The sequence below is a fragment of the Ceratotherium simum genome, chromosome 4, assembly GCF_057802395.1.
Source record: "Ceratotherium simum simum isolate JZ-2026a chromosome 4, ASM5780239v1, whole genome shotgun sequence".
NCBI lineage: Eukaryota > Metazoa > Chordata > Mammalia > Perissodactyla > Rhinocerotidae > Ceratotherium > Ceratotherium simum.
In genome coordinates this window covers 57,261,321-57,278,207 of record NC_141903.1, presented here as the reverse complement: position 1 = coordinate 57,278,207, position 16,887 = coordinate 57,261,321, and the positions used below count along the sequence as shown (strand labels likewise).

General features: G+C 36.3%; 1 protein-coding gene across 4 annotated transcripts in view; it reads right to left on the bottom strand.

The window, feature by feature from the left end:
• Positions 1–372: 372 nt before the first annotated feature.
• Positions 373–16,887, bottom strand: part of TRIM36 (tripartite motif containing 36) — a 40,823-nt gene continuing 24,308 nt past the window's right edge. For all 4 annotated transcript variants that reach the window (XM_014796680.2, XM_004420300.2, XM_014796689.2 and 1 more), the window contains 6 exons: positions 14,225–14,320; positions 10,963–11,216; positions 10,376–10,500; positions 6,641–6,931; positions 3,970–4,267; positions 373–2,486 (listed from right to left, as the gene is read on the bottom strand). In XM_014796680.2, the coding sequence (XP_014652166.2) occupies positions 2,132–2,486; positions 3,970–4,267; positions 6,641–6,931; positions 10,376–10,500; positions 10,963–11,216; positions 14,225–14,320 (1,419 nt within the window). In that variant the 3' untranslated portion in view covers positions 373–2,131. The remainder of the gene's footprint in view (positions 2,487–3,969; positions 4,268–6,640; positions 6,932–10,375; positions 10,501–10,962; positions 11,217–14,224; positions 14,321–16,887) is intronic.

Genomic DNA, 16,887 nt, shown 5'->3' with positions numbered 1-16,887 from the left:
TTTTTTAATTAAGGCCCATCAAGCATTAGCAACAATGAATTGAGATCCACAACTACCAAAGGCCCATAACCGAAGAGTGTAAATGTGCACTAAAGGACCACTCATCTGATCAAATCTGATCTATTATGGATCAGAAAAGAAACAGTGGACAAATTCATCAATTAATTGAAGTAAATTTAGTTTCATGTTAAGCTTTTCTAATCACTTCCACAAGAATTAAAGGTAATAAATAAATGCCCAAAATAACTTTATATAATCTTATCTCTAAGTTAATATATTCACCTAAACAGCTTTTCATAAACAATTTATTTCCATTTTCCATATAAATATACTGAGAACTCCTGGAACGCAGATTTCAATAATTACACTTGATTTAAATTTTTACCTTTTATTAAAAATGAAAGAAATCCAGAACAATTTGTATACAACTATACAATGATTTAAACGGCTTTCCTATTCCTATTAAACCTTTATATTTAAAATGTCTACATGATATGTGCTTACACAGGTTTGAGGCTGTCAAACTTTACAACACATGTGACTTCAGCAGCTTTATTGCACAATGATCCACATAACACTGCATATTTGTTTAGTTCAGCCTCTGTCATAAAGTGCTATTCATAGGTGGCAAAGTAACAAAGCCTACTAAACACTGAAATTCTCCATGATATTTTCTACTTGGGTTGGGGGGAAAGCTAATTTAGTGCTACCAGCCTGAATCACAGATTTCCATTTTAAAAAATATATAACAACAACAACAACAAAAAGTCCTAAGAGTTTTGGTAGTCTACTAAAATATGTGAAAAGCATTCCAAAATGATTAGTGCTAAAATGCATAACAGTCTAGTTTCTGAACATTTTAACTGTAAAAAAAATAAGCAGTTTAAATAAAATCACCCAAGAAAGAACATCTTTCAAAACCAAACATAAAATTTAGATAAAATGTATTTCTTCAAATTAAAAAAACTCAACTTTTAAAAAGGTACTCACAGTCATTATGATTTTATTATTCCTAAACAATTAAATTTGTATTTTTACTTGCTTATATTATCAATGCTTATTACCAAACAAGGAGTAATAGAAAATGCCATACAACAGACCAGTTAGTTACTCCACATTTTATAATATATTTAATGACACTAAAAATATATCATGAACTTTTCAAACATGGAAACATAAACTAGGACAATCGGAATATGTAATATGTGGGCCAAAAAACAAAAATCACAAGACACAATAAGAGGGCAAAAGAACAAATAGGACAGATGTCAATGTATCTTCACTAATATCTATGAAAAATAATTATTTGATATAAGCTCAAATATTTTCACAGACTAAGAAAAAAAAGTTTTCTGAAAAAAAATCACATGAAGTGGAAAGCTTCACGTGTTAGCCGAGAACTTCATGTTTCCTGGAAGAAACCATGTTTACTACACATGCAGGTATGGGCGTTACAGCTAAGGGAATTTTAAAAATGTCCTTAAGAATACAATTTGTGGTCTTAAAAAAAAAAAAGCAGTATTCATTTTCCAGGCAATATACTCTTAATATTAGTTACACACTTGAAAATACATAATTTTTCCATTTAAATATACTGCCATTTCTATGGCCTTTTTATTTTACCTATCTATACCTTTGTTTTCCTATTAAAAACAAATGCAAGACACAATGCTTAGTACTAATTTCTATCCATAAGGCATTTAAAAAATATCTTCTCTTAGGACATAAACATGATATAAAAATGAAAAACCAAACACAAAAGAAGCATAATAAATACTTTTGTATCCCTTCCCCCCAAAAAAGGAATGTAAGCATCCGCAACAACCAGCTGACATAAATAAATTAGATTTCCTGTTCATAAAAAGAGAAAGAGGATCCAGTTGCCAAGTTAACCATTTCAGTGTTAACTAGGAAAGAGTGTCTTTTCCTGTCGGGTGTGAGTCAGGTGTGAAAGGCAGAACAATGACCTGGAAGAGGCAAGGCTGTTTAGGTTTCTGTGCCTTAAGAAGAAACAGACAAAACACAAGAGAGGCAACAGAATACTTAGATTATATGTAATTAGTTACGAAGGTTAACACCAAGGCATTATCTTGCTCACATTTTTCATCCTAAGTCACATCGGATGTTTAAACTACATGTCCTCTTGGTAGTCTTGATATTTTGCTGTGACGGGTTCTTCAAGTTGAATTCCTCCACTGCCCATTAATGCAAATGCTGGATACATCGTATGTGAACAGTCCACTTGGCGCTCATAAAGGCATCTCATGTGATCCATATCATAGAAGCCCACTTTGCCTTTATCATAGTCAAGGAAAATCCCTATACTTGTTGGCATGGGAAGAACTCTATTTTCAGGTTCATTAGAAGAAGTAGGTGACTTGGGTATAAAAAATTTCTTCATGCCTATAGTAACTAATGTAAAGGGTTGTGAAGAATCAAAACTGGCATCTTCGCTTCCGCTGTCATGTCCACTGTCCTGCTCATATCTAAAACACAATACACAAACACAAAGTGGAATCTTATCTGTATCATCATCCACAGGCCTTCATGCATCTTCAAAACATTTTCACAAAATAATATACACTGATTTAAAATTAAAATGAATTGTACCTCAAAAACTTTCTATTAAAATATAATCAATTAAAAACATAAGGACTACACTTTGCCATTTAGAGTTATACCATAGACTTAGCCTCAAATTCTCTGTTATAAGATATCATCTACTTTTACAGATATAGACACAGATGAGAACCTAAAAAATAATTAATAACTTCGGCCTATCAAAAATAAAGCAGGGTGAGAGGGACTGAAGTGACCTGTCAAACATTAAATACTTACAGCACACAGTCATATGTAAGAAAATGCAAAACCAAGATGTGCACCCTAATCCAAGGAATTACCAGACCAAGTAAAATAAATGGGCACTGCAAAATAATGCAGGAGAAAAAAGCATATTTCACTCTCCTCCTAAGAACTGCATTTCCTTGATGAGATTTCTACATGGATCTATGCTGTAAGCAGTATATGAAGGGTTTGTTTTTCCCTCTATTATAAAATAAACAGTAGCATCTTGCAGAAAATTTTGATATGAAGTTCCTTCCTTTTTTTGCCCTATGCATAGTTTGCTTTTGCTATATTTGCAATCATACTACATCAACAATTTTAATCAGGTTTTTTCACTTCCAATATTTCTCATGTTAGAAATGTTTTAAACATTTTAAACAAGATTTTAAACAAATCTTGATAGATTAACATTAATCTATCAAGTGGACATGCCACTGCATTTAATTAACCATTTCCCTACTACAATTTTCAATGTTATTTCAATTTCTCATCTTTGTGCAAAATGTTTTTCCTATCACTGACATTGTTAATCTGGGACTTCTGTTCACCTAAGTGGTCAAAAATTATTTGTCTGGGCAGTTCACCTTACACCATCTAAAAGAACTAAACTGTACAATGACCATTACATAGTCAATCTCTTAAGAAATGGGAATTTGTCGCTGTGGAAACATGTTTACAATGACCCAATTTTGTAAAGTACTTACGGGAAAGTTTAAAGAAACTGTGTCCCCTAACAAAAGAACAACTAATATCAATCTTGAAGTATGGCAATTAGAGGCATTTCACTATATATGTAATTTCCATTACATAATTAAGGTTACTGATGTGAAAGACTTTCACAATTTAAAACTGCAAAGCTATATCACAATCAAGAAGTATCCAAAACAGACTTATTTCCTCATGGCATCAGAAATCAACTGCTAAATCTTATTATTCACTGTATGAATACAAGATAATCCTCCTTTTCTTAGCCAGCCACATAAGCAGAGCCACAACACCTGAATCTAAGAAATGTACACTCTACACGTAGTAAGTAGATCAAAGTCCATTTTCAGTCTTACCTTGCTAAACAAGGATGTTTACTTTAAAAGAATCATCAAGTTCTAGATCAATAAAAGAATCTACCTTGGACTAACTGCATCTCGGGGAGAACGGAGCCATTCTTGTAGTTTATCACTGGAAGCAACTCCCACCTTCACCAGGTATGAATACGGTTCCACACGGAAGGCCCAGAAGTGTTTCCCTTTTGTAATCCCAACGTCTCCAATGATGTAGTCTAAGCTTGTGTAGTAACCCACTTGGATACGGTCCGCAGAAAGCAGAAGATTAAACCCAGCTCTACTCTCTACACGGTCTCTCTTCAAGTTCAGCAAGAGGTGCTCATTATTATAGCCACATTTTTCATCAAAGAGGAAACTGAAAACTGTAAATAGAACTTAAAATTAGTCTGGAAATTATTGATTAGCATTTCTATAATTTATGGTTAAATATGACAGGTTTTTCAGGTAGAAATTACTGAAAAGAGACATGAAGAGGAATGTATCATACTATCCTAGACAAACTATGACAAACCAAAACCTCAGCTTAGCAATAACTTCCAGTAAATTCTCATTACCTGAAAATCTTCAGAAATCTCAAAGGCAGAAGAAAATATTTTTAAGGTATAAGAGAACTTATAAATGCAGTTCCTTGGAATAGAAATAGCAAATTTATCCTAAATATTTTACACTATTGGATCAATCCTTTTATCCTTAAAAAAAGGGGTTGTACATTTTCATAATTATCTATACATTTTCTTAAATATTCATTCCAAATTGTATAAAGTTGGAACATATTAACAAGTTTAATAAGGTCTTTTCTTTATCAGTCAACATGGCAGACACGAGAAACAGTGTACAGTGTAAAAAGGCACAGGCTTTGGGTGCAGAGAGACCTGGGTTTGAATCCCTGCTCAAGCATTTAACTAAAGTTTAACTTAAGTTTAGGTTAAACTTTAATTTGCTCAACTACAGAATGGAGATAACACCACTTTCACAAGTCCTATCAACTCGGATCCATTAAGCATAACACTGGCTGCTAGCCCCAAAAGTGGAAACAGATGCCCCAAATGTCCATCAACAGATGCAAGAAGAAAGAAAATGTCAGAAATACATACAATGTAATATTATTCAGACTAAAAAAGTAAGGAAATTCTGATACATGCAATAACATGGATGAATCTTGAAACAAGCCAGTCACAAAAGGATTATATGAATCCACTTATATGAGGTACCTAGAATAGGCAAATCCATAGACGCAGAAAGTAGCACAGAGGTTACCAGGCTCTGGGGGAGGAATGGGGAGTTACTGTTTAATGGGCACAGAGTTTCAGTCTGAGAAAATGAAAAAGTTCTAGAGATGTGAATGGTGATAGTTGCACGACATTGTGAACATATTTAATGCCACTGGTCTGCACACTTAAAAATGGTTAAAATGGTAAATTTTAACTATCTTATACCACAATAAAAAAAAAATTGTCTGCTAGCAAGCTACCATTCTCCACATATAGGCTGACCATTGCTCCTGGTAATGCCTATTGTCCTGGCCTGATAATTCATGCTTCCCTTCAATCTCAAAAGTCTCCCAGTTTGCAAAATAAATTTAAATGGTCACCCTATTTAATAGGAATACGGATTATCTCAGAAAAAAGGAAGACAACTTTTAACACTTCCCTTGTTCCTTCCCCCTCCACTACGTCACTGACAACAGCAGCTACTTTCAGGGTTCTTTTTCTTCTCCTTTCAGTCAGAGAGACTAGAAAAGAAAGCCGAAACCACATAAACTATAAAATATTTACTTTATACTTGCAAATCCATCCTAAAACTCTCTGTGGGATTTTATTAAAATTCAAGAAAAATAATTTTAGCCAACTCTATTTATTTGTATCCTAATGCATGAAAAACAAATAGTGGGTAGTACACTTTGGACAAAAAGGGAAGGAAGGGCAGACCACACAAAATAGGGATACATAAGCCACTAAAAACAGGCAGGGGCAATGGGGTCTAAACGCCGATTGAAGGAACCTCTAAGGCAGTGACCAACAGGCCAGTGTTTTCTGCTACTGAGAATGAGCACAACTTTGGTTCTAAATGTCCCTTGTCTGTGGATACACTGTAGTGAACCCCAACTAAACTGTATGTCATTCTCATTCTATAAAAATCTACAGGCACTCTTTAAGGAGTATCAGTGGTTTTTAACTTGAAAGGTGGAGGGTGGGTGGCTGGGCAGGAGGGGCTTCTAGAAGGGGAGAAAGGTGTCCACGTGGTTCTAGTATATGCTTTTCCATCCCCATGTGCTAGGAATCACTGGGTTAGAAAATCCAGACAAGTCAGAATTAAGTTAATCAAAATCATATTTCATGTTATTACAACAATAATTTTTTAAACTATCTACCTAGATCCTACGTTATAGAGATTTCTATAAACTGATAAGAAAATACAGAACTATACGATTTAAAACTTGTAAGGCAGTATTGATGCTATTTTAAATGAATAGCCCTGCTCACACAAATGTCTTCCTTTCATGTTTTTCTGTAACTGATGTCGTCAAAAATCTAATCCTGTTCTTAGCCTACATGGTAAAATTCAATTATTCAGTCTATTTCTAAATCCTAACTGGGTATGGATCTACTTTTCTAGAATCTTCTACAAACGAGAGCTGGTTTGAAAGTAGGCCTACATGGAGACACTGCCTAGTTTATTTTTTATCAAAGTCTCTTCCAACTCCACCCTTTTTTTATTCCCGATATTCACAATACCTGGAGCTGGAGGAGTATGAAGAACCAATTCTCTGCTGCAAGGGCTACAGATCGAACCCTTGTAGGCTCTCACTCTGAAAGCATAGTTGCAGTTGCTGTCAAGTTCTGAAATGACTTTACTTGTGCCACACACTTCTATCTCATTCCAAGACAACATTTCTTCATCCCTATTAATCTTCCGATATTCAAGGACATAGCTATCAGCTTTATCCTTTTCTGGATGGTGCCAGCTTATCAAAGCATTGTTATAAACTTTGCTCTGTTCCTCATTGATTTCTGGCACATCTATGCCTGAAAAAATTATGAAATAGAAAACAATGTTAAAATACTGTTATTTGAGAACCTGTATTTTTCCTCAATAAAAATGATGTATTTGACAATACTTAAATGATTTCTGTACTGTCCAAGGATTTTCTAAATTTATAATACTATGTATAAGAAAAAGAATAATTCCTGCAATATTGGACAATGAAGACATCCAGTTTGCAGACGAGCTGAGTGAAATATGCCACACAGAGAAAGACAAATACTCACTGCATGATCCCACTTATACGAGGTATCTAAAATAGTCAAATTCATAAACTGAAAGACTAGAATCATGGTTACCAGGGGCTGGGGGGAGGGAGAAATGGGTACTTATTCATCAACAGGCATAACATTTCAGTTAAGCAAGATAAGCTCTAGAGATCTGCTGTACCACATTGTACCTATAATCAACAGTACTGTACTGTATACTTAAAAGTTGTTAAAAGGATAGAACTCGGGCCAGCTCCAGTACCCTAATGGTTAAGTTTGGCACTCTGCTTCAGCGGCCCAGGGTTTCGTTCCCAGGCGTGGACCTACACCACTCATCTGTCAGTGGCCATGCAATGGCAGCAGCTCACATACAAAAAGAGGAAGATTGGCAGCAGATGTTAGCTCAGGGTGAATCTTCTTCAGCCAAAAAAAAACAAATAAGGATAGAATTTTGTTCTTACCAGAAAATTTAAAAAGAAAAAGAATAAACAATAAAATAGAGATTTAAAAGGTATGCTTGTGTTTATAACTGAAAGGGGAAAGAGGAATGAAAAATAAGACAAAAACTAAAAGACTAGGGGCCGGACCAGTGGCACAGTGGTTAAGTGTGCACGCTGTGCTTCAGCGGTCCAGGGTTCACAGGTTTGGATCCCGGGCGCGCACCAATGCACTGCTTGTCAAGCCATGCTGTGGCGGTGTCCCATATAAAGTAGAGGAAGATGGGCACGGATGTTAGCCCAGGGCCAATCTTCCTCAGCAAAAAAGAGGAGGATTGGCATTGGATGTTAGCTCAGGGCTAATCTTCCTCACACACACAAAAAAACTAAAAGACTAAATTTTAGCTTTAAGTATTATATTAATTCTGAAACACAATAAATTAAAATTTTTAACCATGTGCCTTCAATTTTCACCTACTGAATAACAACTCCGGACTTGAAATTTTTAATCTGTGTTCTCCTACAAATAATTATTTTAATAAATATTTTAAAATCTAAATTTGGTGAGTGTAACAAAAACTTCAATGAAACATTACACAATTTTCTTTCATATTTTCTTCCATAGAGTTGCAAAGCAATTTAAATGTTTCTTGGCATAAAAATGATACATATCTTGTAAGAAAATCAGCAACTATATAAACATCCAAAAAATATTTTAATTAACTCAAAGATAATCACTTCAATAATTTTGTTTAGATCCTGCCAGTATTTTTCTCCCAGTGACATTCCACTATATAAATGTATCAACATTTAACTATTTTCAGAAACATGTTTCTAATTTTTCACTAAAAATACAATGATTAAAATATCGCAGCTAAATCTTTGTGCATATCCACAATCCTTTCCATAGAGTAAACTCCAATAAGCTTAACTGCTAGGGTCACATGGTAAGAATAAGCTACAAAAGTTACACAAGCACACACACACACATAAACACATATTTATATCTTTATCACAGAGGAATGTACAAAATGAAAAGTAGAAGTCTCCCTCTTCTCCTGATCCCCCAGCTACACATAAGCAATGTAAGAGGATGTCTGTGTATGGTGCATTTATGCAACTGAATGTTATGCAGCCATAACGAGATCTGAAACGTCATCCAAAACACATTTACAAGTAAAGAACCAAAAAAAACTAGTTACAGAATAACATGACTAGCATGCCCCACCCCACAGCCCTTTCTTTTCTTTTTTTGAACCATAGCTTACTCAAAAAATGTGCATGCAGGAAACAATGAGGAGACCACCCATGAGTTGGAAGCTGAGCGAGTCCTTTCCCTTCCCACCCACCATTGTACTGCAGACCTGGTATACCCCAAGATGACCCTCCTTCAACCTCATCTTCCCAAAGACTGTTCTGGGATCCCCAACGGAGGGAGGACCTTGTCCTCCTAAGTAAACTAGCATGGATATGAAAAACAATTCAAGTATACATGTTGGGGAAAAGGAGAGTACAGTATATGAAGCAGAATCAGCATTTCAAAAGAGTAACAAATATTTTATATTTGGAAAAACAAGATCATCAGGATAAATGAGATAAGTATATATCTGAAAGGAGATTCAGGTACCGATTTGAAAAGAAAGGAGGTCACAGTAATAATCCTTCAGAGTTTTTAATATTTAACAAGACAAATTTCCTTTGATTGAATGTACAAATCTATACACCTATACCTATATGGTAATTAAACTGTAAGTATACCTTTCTCAGGACTGTAATTGCTCACCGTCACTACAAGAAAAATCTGAGGGAGACAAACAAGGTGAGAAGAGAAACAGGAAAGAAGGACTCTCTGCTGGAGAACAGCAAAACACAAATACAAGCAAACGCCATGGGCTCAATTACGCTCCTCCTAAAATTCGTATGTTGGAGTCCTAACCCCAGTACCTCAAAATGTAACTGAATTTGGAGATAGGGTCTTTAAAGCAGTAATTCAGTTAAAATGAGGTCATTAGGATGGGCCCTAATCCAATATGACTAATATGACTAGCGTCCTTTTAACAAGAAATCTGGACACAGACACACACAGAGGGAAGATCACGTGAAGACACAGGGAGAAGACAGCCATCTGCAAGCCAAGGAGACACCAACCCTGCCAACAGCTTGATCTCGGACTTCTACACTCCAGAACTGTAGGAAAATAAATTTCTGTTGTTTAAGGCACCCAGTCTGTGGTATTTTGTTTTGGCAGCTCTAGCAAACTCATACAGCAATGTAAACACTTAAACATCTTAGAGTCATTTTTAGCGTCAAGATATCGCTTCTAGGTTTCTGCCCTAGGTTCACATACACGTACACAAAGAAACACAAATGCTGTTCAATACAGCATTGTGTACGACAGAGGAAAACATAGAAACAAATTGTCTCTCAGTAGGGAAATGATTTACGTAATAGAATACTATAAAGTTAAAATATAGCTTTAAACCAGAACTTCATGTCTTACCATTTATCTTAAACTTAATTTTTTAAAAAAGCAATTTACAAAAAGGGTACACACAACGTGATACCATTTACACAATGTTTAAAAACACACAAACCAGTAGAATACAGTTTTTTTGCATAAAAACATAGTTATAAAAACATAAATGGAATATTATTTTAGGATGTGATCATTCAGGGCAACTGAGATGCTGCTTGTAATATGGAACTGAAAGGACTTTGTGTTTTTTCTACACAATTAAAGTTCAGACTAAAAGAGTGAGGTTTTGCTGTTACTAAAACTTACCACTAGAGAAAAAGGACAATTCTCCAAGAAGTTCTGTTTGTTTAGATGTATTAACAACATAGTCTTCAAAAGACGTCTGAGCCGCAGGTCTAAAGCTCTTCAAAGATTCTGTAGCTTTCTGAATTCTGCAGACAGATATAGCATATTTTATATAAAAATTATTTTTTTAAAAGGCAAATCAGGGGGCCAGCTCCGTGGCGTAGTGGTTAGGTGCACATGTTCCGCTGCTGGTGCCCTGGGTTCGGATCCCGGGCGTGCACCGACGCACCGCTTGTCAGGCCATGCTGTGGCAGCATCCCATATAAAGTGGAGGAAGATGGGCACGGATATTAGCCCAGAGCCAGTCTTCCTCAGCAAAAAAAGAGGAGGATTGGCAGATGTTAGCACAGGGCTGATCTTCCTCACAAAAAAAAAAGGCAAATCAGACTAAACATTTGCAATGTGATTAACAAAACTTCACTCAACAGTCAAGAGTGAAGCAAGAGGTACTGCACACAACACAGCATTAGGAACCACTCAGAGCCCAAGCTGAAACACAGTAGCACGTGATGACATTGCTAGAGAGACTCCGAGATAGAAGTAAACACCTGAGGTGGAGCTGCTTTGCTGTCTGTACGAAGCAAGACTGATCCGTCTCCTTCAGCACTTCTTGGGCGTATCCCACAAGTCCACTGTTCTCGAGAAGCCCCTGGTATTCTTCCATTTGAGTCTGAAATTTGTCTAATCTTAGTTTCTTAGAAGCATCAATTGCTTTCAAAACAGACGATTTCCTCTCTTCCAGAACTTCAAAGAGCTTTTCAAAATGTGTGATTGCTTCTTCTTTAGCCCTCTCTCCATTACACTATTAGAAAACAAGCAAAGTGTTACCTCATCTGCTAAATCCAAACGTCTTTTCACAAAATAGCCAAAATTCAACAAAACAAACCCAAAGATTGTAAAGAAAAAAATTCACCTGACTCTTTGAAGCTTTCAAATCAATACTTGGCATCAAATACACTTAGCAAGGAACAATCAGCAACTTTTATTTAGACATACTTTGTAATTTTATAAAACTGTACTTTCCTTAAGCTTTTAATCTCCAAAGTCCAGCAATAAACAATTTATTCAATTAAACAAGAAAACAAACTTCAATTTGTATACAAAGGAACTTGAGGCAGAAATTAACTAATTTAACCAAAGACACAGGAAAATACAATTCTGGATTTTTTTGGGGGGTTTTTTGTGTGTGTGAGGAAAAGGGGCCCTGAGCTAACACCTGTTGCCAATCTTCCTCTTTTTGCTTGAGGAAGATTGGCCCTGAGCTAACATCTGCGCCCATCTTCCTCTATTTTGTACGTGGCACACGGCCATAGCAAGGCTTGATGAGCAGTGTAGGTCCGCTCCCCGGGATCCGAACCTGCAAATCCCAGGCCGTCAAAGCGGAGTGCACCGAATTTAACCACTACGCCACTAGGCCGGCCCCAATTCTGGAGTTTTTAATTTGTTTCTAATTCAGGAAATTTTTGACCCCTTCTGCTCTATTCCAATGTTTTTTTTAAGTTAAACTACAGCCACACAACTCAGAAAAAGTGACATCCTTTACCAAGATATAACTCTTTTTTTCAAATTAATATTAATTTAATTATAATTAAATGCTGTGTGGCCTTATACAAATTAACTTCTTTATGTCTGAATTTTTCTCTTCTGAAAACTGGGGATAAGAGAAACCATTTAGGTTTTTTTTGAAGATTCAAAAAGATTATTTACATAAAATGCCCACCACAATGTCATAGATTCTCAATAAACATTATTTCCACTGTACATGTAGCTATTCCTCTACATTGTCATAAAATGATCCTATCTGTAGTGCTTATTAAACATTTTGAATGTCCATAAAATCAGAGATCAACTTGATCTTGAAAATAAGACCAGCAGAGCACTCATAAGCACTTATCATAATACACTCATACACAGCAGCCAACAGAAAAGAGTCTTCAAGAACATTCTTAAAAGCTGACAATATACGGTAGAAGTGCATTATGCATTTTCAAGTGGCTTCTAGTCAACGTTATAATGAAAGGAAATTTGTTCCAGATTCTCTTCTGTTTCCTAACCCCAACAGCCAAAATTTTTTTAAAAGGCGGGGGGTGGTGGTGGGGAAGACAGAGGGTAGTGACATTTTGGTAGTATTTTAATGACACATCACCACATTAAGCTCAGAAATATAATTATCAATAGGTAAAAACATTTTTCCCCAGCTAAGTATAATTATAGATAAAAAGTGTCACAATTATCACTGAGTTAAATTCAAGAATGGAGACGAATTCTCTAGTGTAGAAGAAAATTCTTACTGATAAGCCTACAAATGCAGCTTAGGTCAACGAGATAAAAAGAATTTAAATAATTTCTCCAGGATCTCAAGGAATCAGTGTCTATATGAAAACTTGATACCTGAGTTCCTCAATTTTCAATCTATTGAATGACAAACTCGAACAGGTACTGGGTTTTCCTTATTTCAGAAGTAAAGGCTAGCATGACAGAGAGAACCAGTCAAGACAAACCTAAAATGACTAAAGCTACAGTCCCTGGGGCCACCTACCATCCAGGTGATCATTTGCTATGTGCTGGAGGATTACACCAAACTGAGAGAATTTGTCAACCAATAAAAATATGAAAAACAAAATCCCACTTTTAAATGACATGGAAAAACAACTTATTTAGGGTGGTGAATACAATCAGTGAATATCAGAAAAAGAATACTAAGAGCACAAGCAATACTGGTAATATGGCACTAATTCACATAATTTCCAAATAATTTCAACCCATTTTTTAAAAACATTTTCAAGAAGCAACAGTCTCATACTAGCCAGAATATTTTTATATTTAATTACAACTTTTAAAGTGATCAGGAGTAATGGCTCTTCAATTTATTTCAAAAAGAGAAAAGAAATAGGCAAAGTCAGTGAAGAATATTTGGAATTTTAAAATAATTCAGTCCTATCCTGTTTTACTATATTTTTTAAATGCTATTAATTTTTTATTGAAGTATAATACACAAACAGAAAAATGTACATATAGCGTAGAGATTGATGAATCTCTGCAAACACACCCATGTAACCAGCATCTAGATTAGATACAAGAACCTTACCAGTGTCCCGGAAGGCACCCTTACAACCTTTCCAGGCACTGAGCCTCCCCCTCCTTTAACAACTCCTCTCCTGAACAACATAAACCAACACAGTCCAGTCTCATCTTTCTGGAATCACACAGTACGTACTCCTTTGCATCTGGCTTCTTTCTTTCAATAATATTGCAAAATTTATCTACATTGTTGCATATAATTGTAGATATTCATTCTTATTGCTATTTATACTGCACTGTTGATGGGCATTTGGGTAGTTTCCACTTTGTGGCTATTACAAATAATGTAGCTACGAACATTCTAATTCATGTCTTTGGTGAACCTATGTCAGGTATACACTTAGGAACAGCTGGAATTTAAATAAACCTGATTCTATCCACCTATAGTAGGTTTTTTAAATGCCATCTGTTAATTCTGTAAAATAAAGATAATTGTAAAAGCTATCATTTCCCTTATATTACTACTGTGAGTCCTTGTTAACCGCCACATACAGTTACTTATTCTTTGCTCTGTGCTCCAATATCATTTAATCACTACCTCTGTCACAGCACTGATCACACAGCATAATTTACTTTTTTACACTTGTTTTCCAAGTCCCAGAAAAGCCGGGGTGAAATCTAACACAACTTTGTACTCTCAGCTCATATAACACGCTCAGGATTTTAAGACTGAATAAATGAATGTCTAGATGAATAAATGAAAAATAGATAAACCAGTTTCTCACTTACCTCTGTTTCTTTCATTAACAAGTTTAGTTCAGAAATTTGACTCTTCACCTGGCTCTCCTTGCCAATAAGGTAATCAATATCCTTTGAAAGCTTTTCCTGTTGGAACATATTAGTAACACAAATAAGCAGAAAAAGAAGTTTAACAAAGCCTTTAAAGAATTTTTTCTTTTTTTACAGAGTACTCATCCTCTTTTTTAGCCTGTGATAGATAGACAATAAAATCAACTACAGCGATTATCCTTATTAACCCAGGGTAACTAGTTACTGGCCTTCAGCACACAGGCCCAAGGATACAAGAGAGAAGCAGGTTGGAAACAAGAATAAGATAGTGCTCAAATTATCAAAAATCCTAAATACTCAAATAGTACATTTTTGTTGTCTCATCATCACTCCTAGGGCTCTTTCTCCTAAGTCTTCTAAGTAAATAGAAGGGCAGCAATGTAAATAGCATTGTCTTTCATCAGATTTTATAATTCACTCACATATGCAAACAATAGGAACAGAAACAAAGAACCTTCCAAAATAATCTTCATAGCCCATCCCAGCCTAGATGTTCATTAAATGATTACACAATACATAATAACGAACATACAGATTTATAAAATAGAGCTTATTAAGCGTCTAGAGCTTACTGAATAACTTGTTTACAAAGTAGTCATTTCGGAATTAGTATAGCTTACCATAAAGATAACATCACAGGTTTTGGTGAGATCCCTAAGTCTAGCCCAGAAAAAATATGTAATAAGCTGAAGTATATTAAAAAACAAACAAACAAAACCCCTGAAGCACTCTGGGGTACAAAGTTATAACAGACAAATGTATTCAGAGTCTAAATAATGATAAGAACATCCAGGAAACACCTAAGGAGGTGCAGCCCTGACGGGAGGATCTGAACATTTCTCGGTCACTGCTGGTGACCTGAAGGAAAACAGTGGGTAAGAAAAGAAAGTGGACAAAGACCCAGCTTTGAGGAATTTAAGAAGTGAGTCTCCTACCAATAGTATCTTCCTCTTTTTTTACTCAGACCACGTAATAGGGTAAGAGAATGGATGTGAGAAATCAAAGTGACAGGCCTCTGGCAGGACCTGTCTTTAATTCATTGAACACCCAGCAGTCAGACACAGCAAGTCTCCTTGATGGCTCACTGGAGGGACAGGGGAGGATCCATGAGGCAGAGGAATAAGATTTCTGAGGGCTAAAGGCAGGATGGGACCAAGAAAAAAATTGTAGGATGTTAGGGATAGGAAGAGACATAAAATCTTGTGTCTAAACCCAGCATTTTACAGATGAGGAAATCAAAGCTCACTGAGTACAAATACCATGTAGTCAGTAGGTGAACTAGACACTTGCTCAGTGCCGAGTACTAACCACTATTCCAGAGGCTGAGAGGTCCTTATGCAGCACCAAGCTGCACGGAAGGTGACAGTTCCTCCAATGCTGCCCCTGTCAGGCCCACGCTGGGACCAGAAGTACCGGGTGCAGGTGGTGGTACTCTACACTAGCAAAGAGAAGAACTTTGTAAAACTACAGAGGCCAGGCCTGGCCTACTTCGTGGCGTGTGGGCCTGTGTGATCTTTACTAGCTCTCGGGAGACTCTGATGCACACCAGCATTTGAGAACCAGTGCTCTAGAGGAAAGCTTTGAGCAATTTTGGGGTCCTTGAGAAATTAGCCTCTGACAGTTCCTGGAGAACTGGGGCCTACTATATATTAAGGACTTAAACTGCTTCCCCCATTGGATGTACTTCCTGAAGGTGGGAGTCATGGCCCTTTACACTTTACTTGTATGCTCAGTGCCCAGTATCGGTGTCTGGCACATATACTTTTTGGAGGACTATGAATAAATGGACACATTGATTCTTGGTTAAAACAATTCCAGTCTTAACACAGATTGCCTAGGTCAGAGGGGACTCAGAAGTGAAATGATAATATAAACCTATATCATGTTGCCCTCCAGCTTAAAATCTAAAACCAAGTGAAAAGGAAGGAGATCTAAGGAGATCTGCTTGCTACTTTTAGCAAATCGCAAATCTAAATAATTTTATCCTTACTAAAAAGTGAGTAAATTAAAAATTCCATTATGGAGTCTATTAAAAAAAAAGACTGAAACATAAATGAGACAAATTAATAACAGAATATAAAGAATAACTCGAGTGTATACTGTGGTCAAAGATTTATCCCAAGTAACAGAAAAAAATTGGGGGACAGCTTGTGTAAGATCAAACCAATAAAAAACAAACAAAAATGGTGTCAAAATTAAATTTAACTAGCAAACAGTGGTACTGCCACTGTGGGGCATAACTGCCCCAGCTTACTGTGTGGAGAAGGCTTCCAAAGCCTGGTGCGGAGCTCAGGATCTCCCAGGAGTTGAGGAGATGAAGCTGGGAGTCCAGGAGGCCAGAGTTTATATAACACCTAAGAACAGTGAGCTGCAAAGAGAAAGGACTCCGGAGATGTACAAGGGGTCTCCCTCGCTTATTCAGCAGAATACCGATCAATTCATATGTGTGAGGAAAGTGTCAGAGGCCACGGAAAGTAGCACCCAAAAGGAGAAGAGGGAACGATTCCAGGAGTTCACACAGGCTGGGAATAGCGCCTGTTCCCCACTGGCCAGACTAAAAAATAACCCTCAAAATTCACAGGGCATCAGGAAGAGTACACAAA